The sequence below is a fragment of the Natator depressus genome, chromosome 4, assembly GCF_965152275.1.
Source record: "Natator depressus isolate rNatDep1 chromosome 4, rNatDep2.hap1, whole genome shotgun sequence".
In the NCBI taxonomy this organism is placed as follows: domain Eukaryota; kingdom Metazoa; phylum Chordata; order Testudines; family Cheloniidae; genus Natator; species Natator depressus.
This window is the reverse complement of record NC_134237.1, coordinates 14,923,132-14,940,001: the sequence shown is the minus strand read 5'-3', so window position 1 is coordinate 14,940,001 and position 16,870 is coordinate 14,923,132. Positions and strand designations below refer to the sequence as shown.

The 16,870-nt window shown below is 42.3% G+C and overlaps 1 protein-coding gene across 1 annotated transcript in view; it reads right to left on the bottom strand.

The window, feature by feature from the left end:
- The window catches only part of FRAS1 (Fraser extracellular matrix complex subunit 1), a 295,924-nt gene that overhangs the window by 151,165 nt on the left and 127,889 nt on the right, over positions 1-16,870 (bottom strand). Inside the window, exons 7-13 of the mRNA XM_074950462.1 lie at positions 15,827-15,910; positions 15,219-15,320; positions 14,933-15,124; positions 9,422-9,511; positions 8,735-8,773; positions 6,759-6,906; positions 417-560 (exon numbers count right to left, since the gene is read on the bottom strand). Of these exons, the coding sequence (XP_074806563.1) occupies positions 417-560; positions 6,759-6,906; positions 8,735-8,773; positions 9,422-9,511; positions 14,933-15,124; positions 15,219-15,320; positions 15,827-15,910 (799 nt within the window). The remainder of the gene's footprint in view (positions 1-416; positions 561-6,758; positions 6,907-8,734; positions 8,774-9,421; positions 9,512-14,932; positions 15,125-15,218; positions 15,321-15,826; positions 15,911-16,870) is intronic.

Here is a 16,870-nt window from a genome sequence, read left to right as displayed (position 1 = left end):
ATGTCATTGCGCACTGATACTGATCTGTACATGGTCAGTCTGCAGGCTAAATTCAGGGACACATCCCTATGCAGGAAAAGCATTTGAGACTAAAGATGGTTGAAAAAAACTGGTTCCTTTTTTTGCTGAAATTTTTTGAAACTCTAAATTTTCCAACGAGCTCTAGTTTAGACCAGCTGAAATCAATAGGACATAAAGAGATGCTTCGGTGCTTTCCTGAATCCAGGACTGAAAGACTAACCTTACTGATATCCAATTTGGTGTTGTGTTTCCACATCCATAAGAGATAACAAGGAGGAAGGTTTTCATACAATAACAGTCCATGACTGGGAGGCAATGTGAATAAGCAGTCCTCCAGGACTAAAGCACCAGCCTGAAGGAAATCCAATCAGCTGAGATCGAAACATAGGCTATACCTAAGCAAACCCCAGCATCCTGATAGAATCCAGAATCACAGCTCCCCACACAGCGTCCATTCTGGAGCCACTTGGTTGCATCGCGGCAGACATCACAGTGGTCAAAGGACCGAGAGCAGGTCAAGCAGTCTGAGTGGCATTGCACTAGCATGAAGAACAAAAAAGAAAGAAGCTGTCAGCACTGGGTGCCTTGTGTCAAGAAGTCTGGAAATAACACATACGCTATAGTCAAAGCAAAACTCAGTGCATGGCCTCTCTGCTAATGGCTCAAGGCATTGTCTCATAAATTGCATGCGATCAGATAAATGCTGCATTTTATTGGACTGGGTAAGTAAGCATTGCATTTAATTCAAGTTCTCCAGCCTGGTGTTAAACAGTCCATTCACAATCCATGTTGACTCTTTTCATTGATATTCTTATACCATCAGGAATTAATGGCCCACAGCAATCGGAACTTGAGTTACCTCAGGCCAAATCCCGTAACAAAGTCAATGGGAGTTTGGCCAAGTCAGCTTGGAGCAGGGGCTGCAGGCTTTGTGACGCAGAGAGATCACCTGACGGGACAGGGTTACGACAAGATATTTCCCTACAGTAGGTGTCTCTCACACTACAAGGCTGGCCTCCGTGTGGTGGCCGAGGGACCGAATATTTTTTCTGTATTGCTGAATCATTTTTGCCTAAATAAATAGAGAATGGGCTGCCCTGTCCCTACGCACGTGTAGCAGCGTCTCCACTGCTTGACAATCACCTTACTGCTGAGAGAGGTAGGGCACAGTTTAGGCTCCATTCAGGAGCGAAGCTCTCTGCACTAATCCAAAGTGTTCCCTGAAAGTAGAACCAGCTGCTGTCCCATGAGCAGGCCTCAGCTTAGAGAGAGCGACACTATGCACTGGGTACGGGAGTGTGGGTTTCCCCCCCGAAGCGCATCTGTCAGAGAACAGTAATTTACAATGGCTTCATGAAAACATTTGGGTGAGGGAAGCTCTTCCCCCGCTATAGTTTGTGGGAAGGTGGGGACAACGCCATGGGAGAGTTTGGAGAACTCTGGGCTACACAGTTAAAATTTTGGAAGGTTTTACAGGATCATCAGCCTGGACCCTGCATTACAAAACTCTCATTGCCTCTGTTGCAGCATGGAGAGACGTAGTGGGCGGGTCGTGGAAAGGAGATTTCAAGGGGAGCAGTGAGTATGCAGAACACAGGCTTGGCTCTATACAGCCCCAGGCAATGATCTCAGTAGATCGTATTTTCCAAAGAGCTCAGCACGCAGTTAGGCACCTAAATGAAGTCAGCAGAATTTCAAAAGCACTCAGCACCCAGTGAGAGATAAAAAGGCATCTTTTAAAAAGTGGAAGTCAAATCCTAGTGAGGTAACTAGAAAGGAGCATAAACACTGCCAAATTAAATGTAAAAATGTAATAAGAAAAGCCAAAAAGGAGTTTGAAGAACAGCTAGCCAAAAACTCAAAAGGTAATAACAAAATGTTTAAGTGAAGTATATCAGAAGCAGAAGCCTGCTAAACAACCAGTGGGGCCCCGGGACGATCGAGATACAAAAGGAGCACTTAAAGACGATAAAGTCATCGCAGAGAAACTAAATGAATTCTTTGCTTCAGTCTTCATGGCTGAGGATGTTAGGGAGATTCCCAAACCTGATCAGTCTTTTGTAGGTGACAAATCTGAGGAATTGTCACAGACTGAAGTGTCACTAGAGGAGGTTTTGGAATTCATTGAGAAACTTAACAGTAACAAGTCACCGAGACCAGATGGCATTCACCCAAGAGTTCTGAAAGAACTCAAATGTGAAATTGTGGAACTATTAACTATGGTTTGTAACCTGTCCTTTAAATCAGCTACTGTACCCGATGACTGGAAGATAGCTAATGTAATGCCAATATTTAAGAAGGGCTCTAGAGGTGATCCTGGAAATTACAGATTGGTAAGTCTAATGTCAGTACCGGGCAAATTAGTTGAAACAACAGTAAAGAATAAAATTGTCAGACACATAGAAGAACATAAATTGTTGCACAAAAGTCAACATGGTTTCTGTAAAGGGAGATCATGTCTTGCTAATCTATTAGAGTTTTTTGAGGGGGTCAACAAACATGTGGACACGGCGGATCCAGTGGACACAGTGTACTTAGATTTCCAGAAAGCCTTTGACAAGGTCCCTCACTAAAGGCTCTTATGTAAATTAAGTTGTCATGGGATAAGAGGGAAGATCCTTTCATGGATTGAGAACTGGTTAAAAGACAGGGAACGAAGGGTAGGAATAAATGGTAAATTTTCAGAATGGAGAGGGGTAACTAGTGGTGTTCCCCAAGGGTCAGTCCTAGGACCAATCCTATTCAACTTATTCATAAATGACCTGGAGAAAGGGGTAAACAGTGAAGTGGCAAAGTTTGCAGATGATACTAAACTGCTCAAGACAGTCAAGACCAAAGCAGACTGTGAAGAACTTCAAAAAGATCTCACAAAACTAAGTGATTGGGCAACAAAATGGCAAATAGAAAAGGAGTACTTGTGGCACCTTAGAGACTAACCAATTTATTTGAGCATGAGCTTTCGTGAGCTACAGCTCACTTCATAAATGTAAAGTAATGAACACTGGAAAAAATAACCCCAACTATACATACAAGATGATGGGGGCTAATTTAGCTACAACTAATCAGGAGAAAGATCTTGGAGTCATCATGGATAGTTCTCTGAAAACGTCCACGCAGTGTGCAGCGACCGTCAAAAAAGCAAACGGGATGTTAGGAATCATTAAAAAAGGGATAGAGAATAAGATGGAGAATATCTTATTGCCCTTATATAAATCCACGGTACGCCCACATATTGAATACTGCGTGCAGATGTGGTCCCCTCATCTCAAAAAAGATATACTGGCATTAGAAAAGGTTCAGAAAAGGGCAACTAAAATGATTAGGGGTTTGGAATGGGTCCCATATGAGGAGAGATTAAAGAGGCTAGGACTTTTCAGCTTGGAAAAGAGGAGACTAAGGGGGGATATGATAGAGGTCTATAAAATCATGAGTGGTGTGGAGAAAGTGAATAAGGAAAAGTTATTTACTTGTTCCCATAATATAAGAACTAGGGGCCACCAAATGAAATTAATGGGTAGCAGGTTTAAAACAAATAAAAGGAAGTTCTTTTTCACACAGCGCACACTCAACCTGTGGAAATCCTTGCCTGAGGAGGTTGTGAAGGCTAGGACTATACCAGGGTTTAAAAGAGAACTGGATAAATTCATGGAGGTTAAGTCCATTAATGTCTATTAGCCAGGATGGGCAAGGAATGGTGTCCCTAGCCTCTGTTTGCCAGAGGGTGGAGATAGATGGAGGAAAGAGATCACTAGATCATTACCTATTAGGTTCACTCCCTTTGGGACACCTGGCATTGGCCACTGTCGGTAGACAGGATACGGGGCTGGATGGACCCTTGGTCTGACCCAGTATGGCCTTTCTTATGTTCTTATGTTTCTTATGTTCACCCAGCAGCTCCTATTGATACGAATGAGAACTTCTGGTGCCAGGAATATTTTAAAACCTGCCCCCCTCATTGAAGTGCCCTCATGCAAGCTGAGCTCTTTGGAAAATCCAGCCCAGAAAATATAGACCTGTTAATACAATGCAGTGTTTTCAAATCACAGACACACTTTCTCCCAAATCTGTTCCCATTAGCTTAGCATCTGAACTCCTCACAGTCTTTAGTTAATTTATCCCCACAACACCCCTGCAAGGAAGGGCTGTGCTATTATTCCCATAGTACAGATGGGGAACTGAGTCACAGAGAGACTAAGGCTAAACATTTTTAAAGCCCCTAAATGACTTAGGCACTTAGAAGCCTAAGTCTCACCGGAAGTCAAGGGGACCGAATAGCTGTCACTTTTGAAAATGGGACTTCAGGGATAATTTTTTCAAAAGCCACGGAGCAGTTTGCCCAAGTTTACAAAGGAAGTTGTGATAAATCAGGAAATTGAACTTGGGTCTCCCAGGCTAACCCCCTCCCACCTTCTCTTTTCTTATGCCCAAAGAGCTCCCCTTCGGTAGCCTGCGAGATGTCTCTATGTTTAGGTGGCCTGTCCCAAAGGGTTTGCCTTTTGGATTTACAAACGCCTTTTTTTTTTTTTGGTCCGTTCAACAAATACGCTTTAAATATTTATCTGACAAGCACTCTGAGCCACTTCTGCAATGACAGCATAATTAAACTGCTAAGCTGTTTTCTTTTTCTTGTGACAAACTGGAGCTCTCTGATTAACCAAAGCCCGTTGAGTGCAACACGAGCGGCTGCCAATATGGAAAATTAGGAATCTGCAGATAAAACCGACCAACTATGAAATGGAAATGAAGGGGAAATGACAACATCCTGTGGGAAAAATAATTTATATGAAACATTGCTCCATAGCCAAAGCTATTCAAATGTTTCCAGATAATTATTAACTGGCTCTAATTCGACTCCAGGTGAACTGGAAGTGGCATTACAGTATAAAAGAGCACATTTTTTTAAAGGAAATTAATCATATGCCCATAAACTTGTTATAATTGAGAGAGAGAGCGCACGAGCCTTTTTTTGTTTGTTAGAAGATTTCAGAGTTTTTTAAAAAAGGAATGAAAAACATTTCCAGGACAACAGTCTCCAAGTAGCGATTCTCTTTACTTTGCCAAAGGATGGCTCTGAGGGTCCTGATCCAATTCCACTGAAGTCAGAGGGAGCCTTTGGCTTGAGTCCTGAACCTATCCTGAAATCTTATTTAGATTATATAGAGGGGGTGGATAATTACTGATCCCCAAACCAAACAGACACAGCAAAGCTGAAATCAAAACAGTTGTCGCAAGAACGTTGATAATACTGAGAAGCCCGGGGAATACGAGGGCTAAGTTGTGTGACCTTTACTCACACTGGTAAGCACCTACACGTACCCCCAATGAAGTTAACAGGATTCACAGAATCCTAGAATATCAGGGTCGGAAGGGACCTCAGGAGGTCACCTAGTCCAACCCCCTGCTCAAGGCAGGACCAATCCCCAACTAAATCTGATGCTCAGATTAACCAGTGTGAGTAAGGATTGCACAATCAAACCCCTAATGTCCGCTTGTACTTCCTGTGACCCAAAAAGCCAACAGGCAGATGGCACAGGGAAGTGCATGGGGTTTTACAGAGATCCCCTGGGTTGGCAATCAGCATAATAGGTCAACAAAGGGTGGCATCTGAGGTCTCTACAAAGAGCCAGTTGCCCACTGGTCATTGTAATCACTGAGAAATGTCTGTACGGATAATATTAAGGAATTATGTATCCATACTGAACATTATGTTCTGAAGGTCTTGGCGATAAGGCAGGTCACCAGGAGGTGACATACCTCGGAGATGTTCCTTTCGAGCAGGAGGTGACTGACAGCTATCTCCCTGTCCAGCCATTGGTGTATTGTCTACCTATTTTCACACTGAGCCAGGGGCACATTGTGAGAATGCGAAATTGTCAAGAGAGGAAATCCACAGGAAGAAACAAGCAGCAAGGGGTGCCCTGTTTCTGAATAAAAACAAAGGATTGGTCTGGTATATCTTGAAGCACAAAGAGAGACATGGAATCCTTCGCCGAGGAGGCAAACCGAAAGCACGCATGTCTCTTGAAAGAGTCAGCCTGGCTGTAACGCACTGCAAGGATTTTGGATAAGCAATACTCTAGCAGACATTAGAGTATCTTGTTCATTACGTCCAGGCATAATAATGCGTATTATGATTTTATTTTATATCTAATCATGTTTCTAATATTTCTACTTGCTATTAATTGATTCTCTATGTTTGTTAAATAAAGTGATATTTGGTTTCACGATTAACCTCGTTCAGTGCTGTGGGTTAGTGGCAGGTCGATGGAGGTGGAACTGGTTAGCTGAGGGTGTACCGATTTTCTGAAGCAACAAATCTGTGAATATTGCAAGTGTCCACAGGACCAGCAGCTGGACATTGCAGGCTGACGCTCAGAGGCTGGTATGTGTCAATGTGTCGCTAATCTGGACAATGACAGCAAGGCCTAGAGGGCAGTGCTCGGATTGGCTGTAGCGATGGAGTTGGGGAGCCGGCTCATGGCAGGCACAAACTTCCTTGTGCTAAGGGCAGATGGTAGTGAGGTGCCTCACAACCCTGGGTACCCCTGAGACGCATCTTCTTTAGGCCCCTGACACACCAGTGCCTCACTGGGGAGCATTCGTAAAAGAATTTCATTTCCTGGCCTCAGTTATGAGGGGCCGGCTTACAAAGGTTTATACCCCTGTAATATGACAGGGGTCAGAATCCAGCCTGTACAGAACTACCAATGTCAGCAGAAGCTGCCTCGCACAAATACCTGACTGGCACTGCGAGCAGCAGTCTCCCTCCACCTTTACTGCCAGGCTGCCCAACGGGCAGGACGGACAAGAGCGTCGATAGCAGATCACTTCAGCGTCCCGGCATTCACATTCCTTGCACAGGTCTTCTTTCCATTTCTCTCCGTTCTGCATAAGACAATATTGAACGTCTTACGTGAGGGCTCCGTTCTCTTTGCAGTGACGCTGAGTTCAGCAGTGGGGCTGAATCCAGATCCTGCGGCATGTGATGAACAGTTACAGGTCTAGCGGCCAGCTAGAAGTTTGCATAATGAGCAATGATACTAATCAAAGGAGAGCCTCTGCTTTGTGACCTATAGCAATCCCCAAATAAAGCAGAGAATCTAATAGAGGGATAACCATTATCAGCCATATTCTAACGACAACAACAAGAACACAGGAACACACCAATTGCCATACCTGTGCTCCATCTTGTCCAGTAGCCCTGTCCCTTCCTGTCTTCTAGAATGGACAGTGATAGATACTTCAAAGGAAAGTACAAGAATCTCTATAATGGACAAATAAGCTGCCCAAGGGGGAAGTTGTTTTTTTTTTCTGAATCACCATCAGTTACCTCTGGGCTTATGACATGAAAAGTAAGGGTTTGTGTCCCATATAATTTTTATCAGGTCTGATGTAACTGTAGAGGTTTTCATTATTCCTATAGACATCTAAGCCTTTTTATAATCCTGTTAAGGTCTTCCCCTCAAGTATACACTGCAGCAATGACCTCCCTAGGTTAACTTGGCATTGTGAAGAAGTACTTTCTTTTCTCAGTTTTTAAATGTATTGCCTTTCAGTTTTATTGGCTGTTTCCTTGTTCTCATATTAAGGTATGAGAGAGTAAATAGGAGCAACTGATTCACATCTTCAAGACCACACCTCTATCTAGTCCCCTCTTGTGTCTCTCTCTCCTCTCAGAATGATGCCCTGGTCTTTCCCAAGTGGTTAGAGAGTTAATTTATTAACAATGAATTCTGTTTGCCGTTGTGCTGTGCTACCTCTATCTTCTTTAAGTCTTGACCAACATAAATACTTGTGTTTCATCTGCAAATTTTGCCACCTCATTATTTTATCCCTTTCCCCAGTTGATTAATAAATCCATTAAACAACACTGTGCCAAGTACAGAACCTTGGGGGTCCTCCACTGTTAATCTTCTGCCATGGCGAAAACTGACCATTCATTGCAGTTGCTTGTTTTCTATCTTTTAGCTGGTCTCTAGTCTAGGACAGCACTTTGCTTCTCACCTTCTTTACTGAGTTTCTTAAAAGCCTCTTGGGTGGGACTTTATCACAGGCTTTTTGAAAGTCTAAATAAGTTTTTGTCTCCTCTTTTTTCTTGAACAACTGTTCTGTCGACACACTCAGGGAATTCTGGAAGACTGAAAGGGCACGATTTGCCTTGACAAAAGCCAGTCTTTAGGATGGTGCAGCACACTGCCCTTTCTGCACCCAGCTAGTTTTGCTGGCGAGGGCAGGGGACAGCAAGAGCCATTGTCCCAACGACTCCCTGTCCCACTTGGGTATGTCTGCACAGCTCGCCGACGCACGCCTCCCAGCCTGGGTCGACAGAGTTGGGCTAGCGGGGTAGTTCTCTAAAAATAGCTGCACCTATCTAAAGTCTCGGGACAGGGGTGGGCTTCAGAGCCCGAGCTGAAACTTGAAAGCCCTGTCTACACAGCTGTTTTCAGAGTGCTAGTGCAAGTCTCGCTAGCCCAAGTCTGTCAACCCGGGCTGGGAGGCTCTCTGCCATGGGCTGTGTAGATGTATCCTTTGTGTCCCTGGGGCTGCTAACAGGGAGCAGTACCTACACTCATTGACTGTAATTGTGCTTGACCCCCATAAGGGAGGGGGTAAAAGCATGGGGGAGGCTCAGCCTGGTTCTTAGATGGCCTTATATCATAGATTTCTCTGTTAAAAAGGATAATGCATGAGCTGAAATATGTAATATACTCACCTTGATGTGTTTTACTCCACTCACATCAGGGAGTGAGATCTACAGACAGAATGAGATATGGTCCTGTTTAGAAAACACCCGAATCCTCTACTTCCTGCATCTCTTAAAAGTATTCTGTTAAGAGCTATTAATTTCTACGTAAGTAGTGGTTAGCGTCATTACTCATTTGTCACAACAACGAAAGGTCTCCTATTGTACTTCATCAAAAGAAATTGCATCGTCAATTTGAGAAGAAAAGCTGATAACAAATATCCCTGAATAACAGACTCCTGTTGCAGTGAAAACAGTAACCAATGGGCAACATTTTCAGAAAGCTGCACTGAGCTTCAGTTGTGCAGCTCCCACTGACTGAAATGAAAGTCAAACATCTTAAACCCCAGGAGATGCACTGAAAACTTAAGGGTATGTATATAAAACATTAAACAGGAATGATTGATTCAATTTGCTCTGCTTTCCTCTGTGTAATAAAAAGAGCCTCAGGAGACTTATGTGGTGCAGAAAATTATAAACTAGCAGATTTTATAAAATGCAAAAACCCTCTGGGTAAGTAATATTAACGGATTATTCTTTTGTAAGACTCAGCAAATAATGTTCTTTCCAGACTTTGAGGAGACAGACTTTCACTTCTCCAAACCCTCACAAGCTTAACATGCTGTGTTATGTGTTCCAAATTACCAGGATACTCACATCTTTGGTATGTTCCTTGTACACACAGTAACTACCCCTTGAAATACATTCAGGACAGCACTTCCCCTCCAAATGAATTAATTCTTCACCCTGCAGAGAGAGAGAGAGAGAGAGAGAGAGAGGTTGCCGCATGAAATTAGCATTTCCAAGCAATACTGCGGAATGCAGAAGCAGAATGGTTATCACCCTGGAATGCAATCTTCAATATCCAATTGCATCTTATCTTCCCTACATCCTACTTCATCTCTGTATGTATGTTTTGAAAAGCGTGTTTAAATAACATTGTGGTTGGAGAACGAACCCCAGAAAAGTTCAGGAAATTCAAGGATGATACAGTTGCTTTATCAGTAACTCTCGCCGCTGTAAAAGAAGCCCCCAAACCAAACCAAACCAAACCCCTAAAAATACATAGAAACTGGTATGTCATTTTTCACTCTGAATTCCTGGATTTTACTTGAAAACTTTCACAACCTTAAAATACAGCTCTCTCTCTCTTCATTTTCTATGTTCCATTTTTCCCTTAAAGAAAAGACTAAAAATTTAAAAAATGTTCATGGTAAATTTTAAAACACATATTATATTGATCTAAATTCTATTCTTGATTAGAACTGTAACAGAGATATTGTGATTACACCAGTGTAACTGAGATCATAATTTTTCCATAAGAAATGGAAATAGGGCCTTCCATCTGCTCCAAGTCCGTTGTGCATGAATGGAAGTGAAACACTTACGGGAGAGAAAGGATGGTCTTATGTTTAAAGAACCTGGATTAGATTTAGGAGAGCTAGGTTCAATTCCCGTCTCTGCCTTTGATTCTCTCAGCCGGATTCTCACTTACATTAAGACCTCTTGACACTGCTAAGGTGATATAAAGGGGCCTAAAAATGGATGTACATATACAAATTAAATCAAAATAGGCTATTTTAATTCCATACATAGACTTGCACCAAAATAATAAAAGGTGAACTAACAACCAATTTAGCTATTTCAGTGCAAGTTAGTTCGTGGACCAGCCCCAGGGTGAGATTTTTAAACGAACACAGCATTGGACTAATTCTGCTGCCCGGGAAGTCAATGGTGAATGCTGACTGCTTTTGTAAATTGCACCCTTTAATCCCTCTCTAAAATTTGGGATAGTATTTACCTACCTCCTAGGGGTGCTGTGCAGATTATTCATTAATATGTAAGAAGTGCTCAGATACTGTGGTGGAGTGGGGAATATTAATAGATGGATAGTGCTTTTGGATATAGTCAAACCCTGTTTATAGTGAAGTGGAACAGTTTTCTCATACTGTTTCTATGCACCATGTAGAATTCTAGCTACAGGGTGTGATTCAGTCTCCGCAGGAGTGAGTGGGATTCTTTTCAATGACTTAAATGGGGTTTGTATCAAGCCCTTAATGAACTTCCAGCCATGGGGGAGTTGTTCTATATGTGCAGAACCCTCTTTTCAAATTCTGTTATTGAACTGTTAATATATACATAAATACACACACACACAAGAAAACCCCAGCTAACAAAAACTCCCCATGAATGGAAAAGCTGGCTACATCCCCGGGTTCACTGCAGTCTTCATTGTGCTCAGGATTTGCTGCTCTTGAGTGAAGTGACAGTGAAACACTCCTGGCCACCTACGCTGCAGGGGGAGGTTACACCTCAGCTCCCTAAGTCTGGAGTAGAGTGAAGAGAAAACTGGTGAATTCCCACAATCAAATGAACTGTTGTTGGATTCAGAGGTTTCCATATATCCGCCAGGATTGCTGGATAACCAGCCATTGCTCAATCACAATTGTCACTCAATCAATGACAATCAATCATATTGTCACAATATTAAAACAGAGGTAAGGGGCAAGAGGCAAGTATAGACAGTGGCTGAGATTTTCAAAGCCAACAAGGGGACATTGCCCACAACTCCCATTAACTTCAACGGAAGCATGCGGCTACTTCCCATGGCTGGCTCATAAAAGTCAACTGTTCCAACGAGCCAGCTGGTGTTAATTGATGTAGCTCTATTATTTACGGCAGCTTAGGGTACATCCCTAAAGAATATCTGTTCATAGAATCAAAATGGTATATTTTACAGTGTTCCACTTAGGAAAACATAGCATGCCAGTTTGGCTACATATACACAAGTGCAGCCGCGTTACCAATGGCAGATTATGCCAGAATGGCCAATGTGGGCCCAATGCTTTGAAAGGGCCACCAACTGTAGTAAGTTGAAGCACTATGATTTCAGTCAATCGGGGAGACATTTCACTTTAATCCATCACTGGGCATTCCTACAAGTGTCTAGATATTGAAACCATTCTTGCAAAACTCCGTGTGTATGGTAAGAACCCATGTCACTAGTATGTACTGTGAACTTTCCCACCTCCAACACACACCGACAATTATACAAAGGATGAGGGGGGAAAATGTGTATGGGACATGATTCTCCTTGCCAAAAAAGGCAGCCCTGGCCTGCCAAGACTCAGAAGTGCGAGGCACTATGCGAGATAACTACGTCACTTGCACTCTTGTTTAAGAGGCTTTACTCATTACATTCAACATTAAGAATGTGGAAAGGGAGTAAGGGGGGGGGTGTCAGACTGAGGAAAATAAAATGTTTTTACACACACACACACCTTTAGATCTTTAAGATTTCACTGGTGTGCAAAAGTAACTAGAACAATCTGCAAGGAAAGGAGAAAAGCTGTGCAATACAATGATCTAAATTTGCTCCTTATCTTCATAACATTAGGACCAATCCTAAGACCTGCTGATAGCATGTTAGTCACGCAACACCTTGCAAGATCTGGCCCATTGTTCCCTTTATGACGGGACTGTTTAGAGAGAGTCTCCAAAGTGGGATAATGTGGAAACAGGAACCTCATTCTTAGGCATGGCTCAGTCTCACCTTCAGCCACCCATGAGCTGTACTCTTCAGAAACGTCCCTGAAAGCTGTCTCTACAGCACTTCATGGAAGGGACGGTGGGAACTAGCATGATGGGTTATGAGATGTTTCTGACAGCTAAAGTGGTTTTGGTTGAGCAAATCCACTTCAGCAACCACCCTATCCACACCTACTAGACAATTTCCAGCAGCCCCCGTGAAGGCTACAACTCACAGCTCACCTGAGGGCCCCTCAGAGTCACCACAGTCATATTCACTCTGCAATTACTGGGCAGGTTTTGTTTGAAAGGGTTTTAAAATTAAGCCCTAGCTCTAGTCCCATCAGCTGCTGCTATGCTAGGTCGAACTACCTAGGATTCATGTTTAAATCTGTGACCTCATTACAATTTAGACAAGGATGTGTGACCAGAAAATTAATTTTCCCTTAATGAAGGGCTAAACCCCACAGACTCCTTCCTTCAGTTAAGCTCTGATTTACTGAGGCAGGCAAAAAAATCTCAGATTTTGCCAGCAAAGCCGCAAGACTTGGAGAAGAAGAGGAAAAAAGGACACCCTACCAGCTTTAAGATTCTTTTATGAGACCTTTCATATTGTCCTTGGAATAAATTAATGCATGTCTTGTACTACTGAGCTGGAATTCTATCACAAATGATCCAAGACAGCTGCTTCAACTTTTTGGGAAGTATTATAGGACACAAGTCCTCAAAAAACACATTTTTTTTATTTTCTATCCATTAGGACCAAAATTGTTCTTCAATATGCAAAAAAACACTTTTCCTGTCTTTTCCAATGCCCACACTTCACTGATTTCAATATTACTTATTTTGATGCCTGACTTGGAATACCCAGGTTTGAAGAGGTTTTCCACGGAACCTAATTCGGCCAAGCTTAGCATGCTTTTAATGCCCACTGAATTCAATAAGTGTTAACGGCACTCAGCACCACTCAGGATCTGTCTCTAACACAAGCAATTTTTTCTCCGTAAGAAAGGGAAAGGATCCAATTTGTCAGTAGAAATTAGATCTGCTACTTTATATATTTGTTTATGAGTCCACATTTTTATTATCTGTCTGTAGAGTGACCATAAACGTTGGATGGTCCAATCTGGGGCGGAATACTAAGTATGATGAATCTGTATTGGTGAGCGTCTTCGGTTGTACTATAATACATCCCAAGTTGTACTGAATACAAGTTTCTCTCTCATGGGTACTAGTAAGAGTTCAAGATATGGGAATGTCTGCAATGCACCAAATGGAGCTGCTAAATCATTTTCAATGTTGAGCCATGATGGTATGTAATCACTAGTGTAAGCGTTTCATTTTACAACTGTGTGCATGTGGAAAGCGAAGTAAAAGAGATACAAACCCAGAAGACCTATTCCCAGTTTACCCCTTGATCTTGTCTTGTTTATGTAAGAAGTCTGACTTTCCATCCAACCAAATTCAGTAGTAGTTCAGGTAGTTTTATTTAAGCATTTTAAGGTAACAAGGCAGCATTCCCTTTGATGAGAAAAGTTTGGGTCCAATATTCCTCTTTGTAATGTCAATAAGAATGAATCAAGAGAGGAAAATACAAAGTATTTTTAATATTTAAAGAGATAATGTTACATGAGTTATCACATAACTTTATTCCTAGGTACATGATCTCTGCTTTTGCTGGAATGAAAGTGTGTTTGCACTGTGCCAGAACCCAACTTTCTGATACAGCCATTAAATTACTTACTCCAATTCACCTTATATCCAGGCATATACTCAGATTTTGGGCTAGACCGTGGGCACAGCCTTGATCCGGGGTATTAAATAAATTTTACCATCCTAGGAGTGTTCTTGCCAAGTATTGTGAGCTAGAGATATACCTGAAGGCTACAATTCCTTCCCTGCATTACTCTGGCCCAGTTGGAATGAAGCAGATATTAGCCCACTGGTTAGCAGTGACACTAATAGTGAAAGAATGAAGTTTTATCTAGTGGAGGAAAGTTGATCCAAAAACCTTTTCTTTATATACAGCAAATAGATAGGGCCCACCAACCCTACCAAAACCATTTCTGCATCCATTAATAGGGCAATTATAATATGAACTATGATCGGAGCTTGAAGTAAGAGGTAAATATATTTATGGTGTTGTCCATCACAAATCTCCTTCTCATAAACCCTGACTGCTCACTGTCTGAAAATAGGTAGGGGGTCACTAAGTCTAGTGGCTAATACCTTAGCTAAGATCTTGCTTTCTAGTCCTAGCAAAGATCAAGGGCAAAATTCTTCACAGTTTTTGACAGAACTGGCTGCCTCTGGTCTATGGTTTCTGCACCAAATTCAGCACACGCTCTCCTGAAGCCATTTCTTACCAGGTAGATAGTGACAGTGCTGCAGACAATCAAAAAGTAAGGTAGCCACCAATTCACCCAGGCATGCTGCTTGCACAATACAAGACAGTTAACCTCCTGCCTGCCTTGCACATACAAATTGACTGTCATTTCCATTCCTTGTCTCCAGTTAAGTGCTTTGGAGGCAAGTGATGGAATCACAGCCAAATTCTTAAGGTATCTCATTAAATCAATCAGTAAAGAAAGAAAATCAGGAACTGACCATTATATTCTTAAAGAAGAAACCTTTTCTTACCAAGGTGCACTCCACTTTGGCACACTCTCCGTTCTGACAAGTGACTTGTCCTCCATCACACGTGCAAAATTCACAGCGAGTACCATTCCACATCTCATTGTGATACCTGATGGTGCCTTCGTAGAAGCAGCTTCCTTTGGAAGAAACGCACTCCTCGCAACATTTCCCAGGACGCTGCACTTTGTTCTGATCCTAGCAAACATCAATACTCAGTAAGTGCAGCCCTTTATGAAAGGGGCAAGTGAGACACGCAGCCTGATCGCGAGGCCGTGCACTGCTGCATTACCTTCTCACAGGTACGTGGGGAACAGTCCTGTTTAAGACACTTTGCTTCCCCTCTGTCACATACACAGGTAGTGCAGGAATTTTTCTTCCACTGCTCACCATGCTGTCCAGAAAGAAGATAGATAGATACATACATAAATAAAAAATAAAGCAGTAACCATCACCACATTCTCTCCTGGAGTATGTATTTCCCCGTGAGTTCCTTATATGTACATGTATCCAAGTACAGAGATTTTTTTTAAAATCAGTGCATATTGCTTCACGTGCATAGAAACAGTGCATATTGCTTCATGATCAGGATATAAAAAGGGAAGAAGAGAGGATAGAGTGACTTTCATCAATGATTTGTTTTCCCACTTAAAAAAAAAAAAAGATACGTGAACAGTAAATATCTTATCTAATTTATCCCGTCAACCTGGCTGCAGCTTGCCAGCAAATTCCTTTATATTTCTAATCCCTTTCAACTCTTAGCTTCCCAGGAAATAAAAAAAACAGCCATTGTACCAAGTTAATAATGCTGGCAGAAAGTCAGATGTTAGGGAGGGGAAAAATAGAGATGTGCCAGAATTCATGTCAGGTTGGTTTTTGGTGTGGTTCATCAAAGGTTACCTCATACACTTTTCCAGATATGGAACAGGGTTTTGGAACACACTCTGGGCAACATTTTCCAGGAGACACAACCATAGCTTCATCCTAAAGATTAAAAAACAGAAAACTTTATTTAAAAAAAGAGAGATGAGCAGAATAATAGTTTGAAAATTAAATATGCAGCCCAGCAGCCTAGACCTGTAACTCCTGCAAAAGATGTTTATATCTATGTGATAACCACCAGCCACCTAAGCCATGAATTAGGGTAAGAATTTTGGGGTCAGCTTTGCATTCTGCTGTAAAAGTAGAAGGGCAAGCACCAAGACACTACATCTTATTCTTTGGGCCTCTTGAGACAGACAATGGTGGAACCATGACTAAAGAGAAGCAGTATGGTCTACAGGATTAGGCACAAGACTAGAAATTAGGAGAGATCTAGAGTCTAGACCTGGTTCTGCCACTGATTCACTTTGTGGCCTTGGATGAGTCACTTAACCTCTCTGCCTCAGAGGTTGTCTACACACCAACTGGCACCAGTTTAGTTAAATTGGTGTGGAACAACCCTCTTCAGTCTAAGAGTGGCTTATTTTGGTTTCGTTTAAACTTGTTGCTAATTGACCTAAGCGAAAATGAAATAAGCCTGCTGGTTTTAACCAGTAAGACTGTTCACACAGCCTTTTGCAATGGCTAAACTGAATCAGTCTAAGGCCTGGTCTGCACTAGAAAATGAAGTCAGCTTAACTGTATCAGTCAGGGGTATGAAAAATCCACACCCGAGTAACGTAGTTAAGCCAACCTAACCCACAGTGTATTCAGCGCTAGATCGATGGAAGAATTATTCCATCAACCCAGCTACTGCCTCTAGGGGAGGTGGCTTACCTATGCTGTGGTGAGCACCCCTCCCATTAGCGCAGGGAGCATCTACACAGAAGTGCTACAGAGGTGTAGCTGCAGCATTTTAAAGGCAGACATACCCTAAAAATCACATTTAGTTAAAACCTGCATAATTCTGCGTGTAGATCAACCCTCAGTAGCCCACCAGTGAAGTGGGAACAATAATATTTA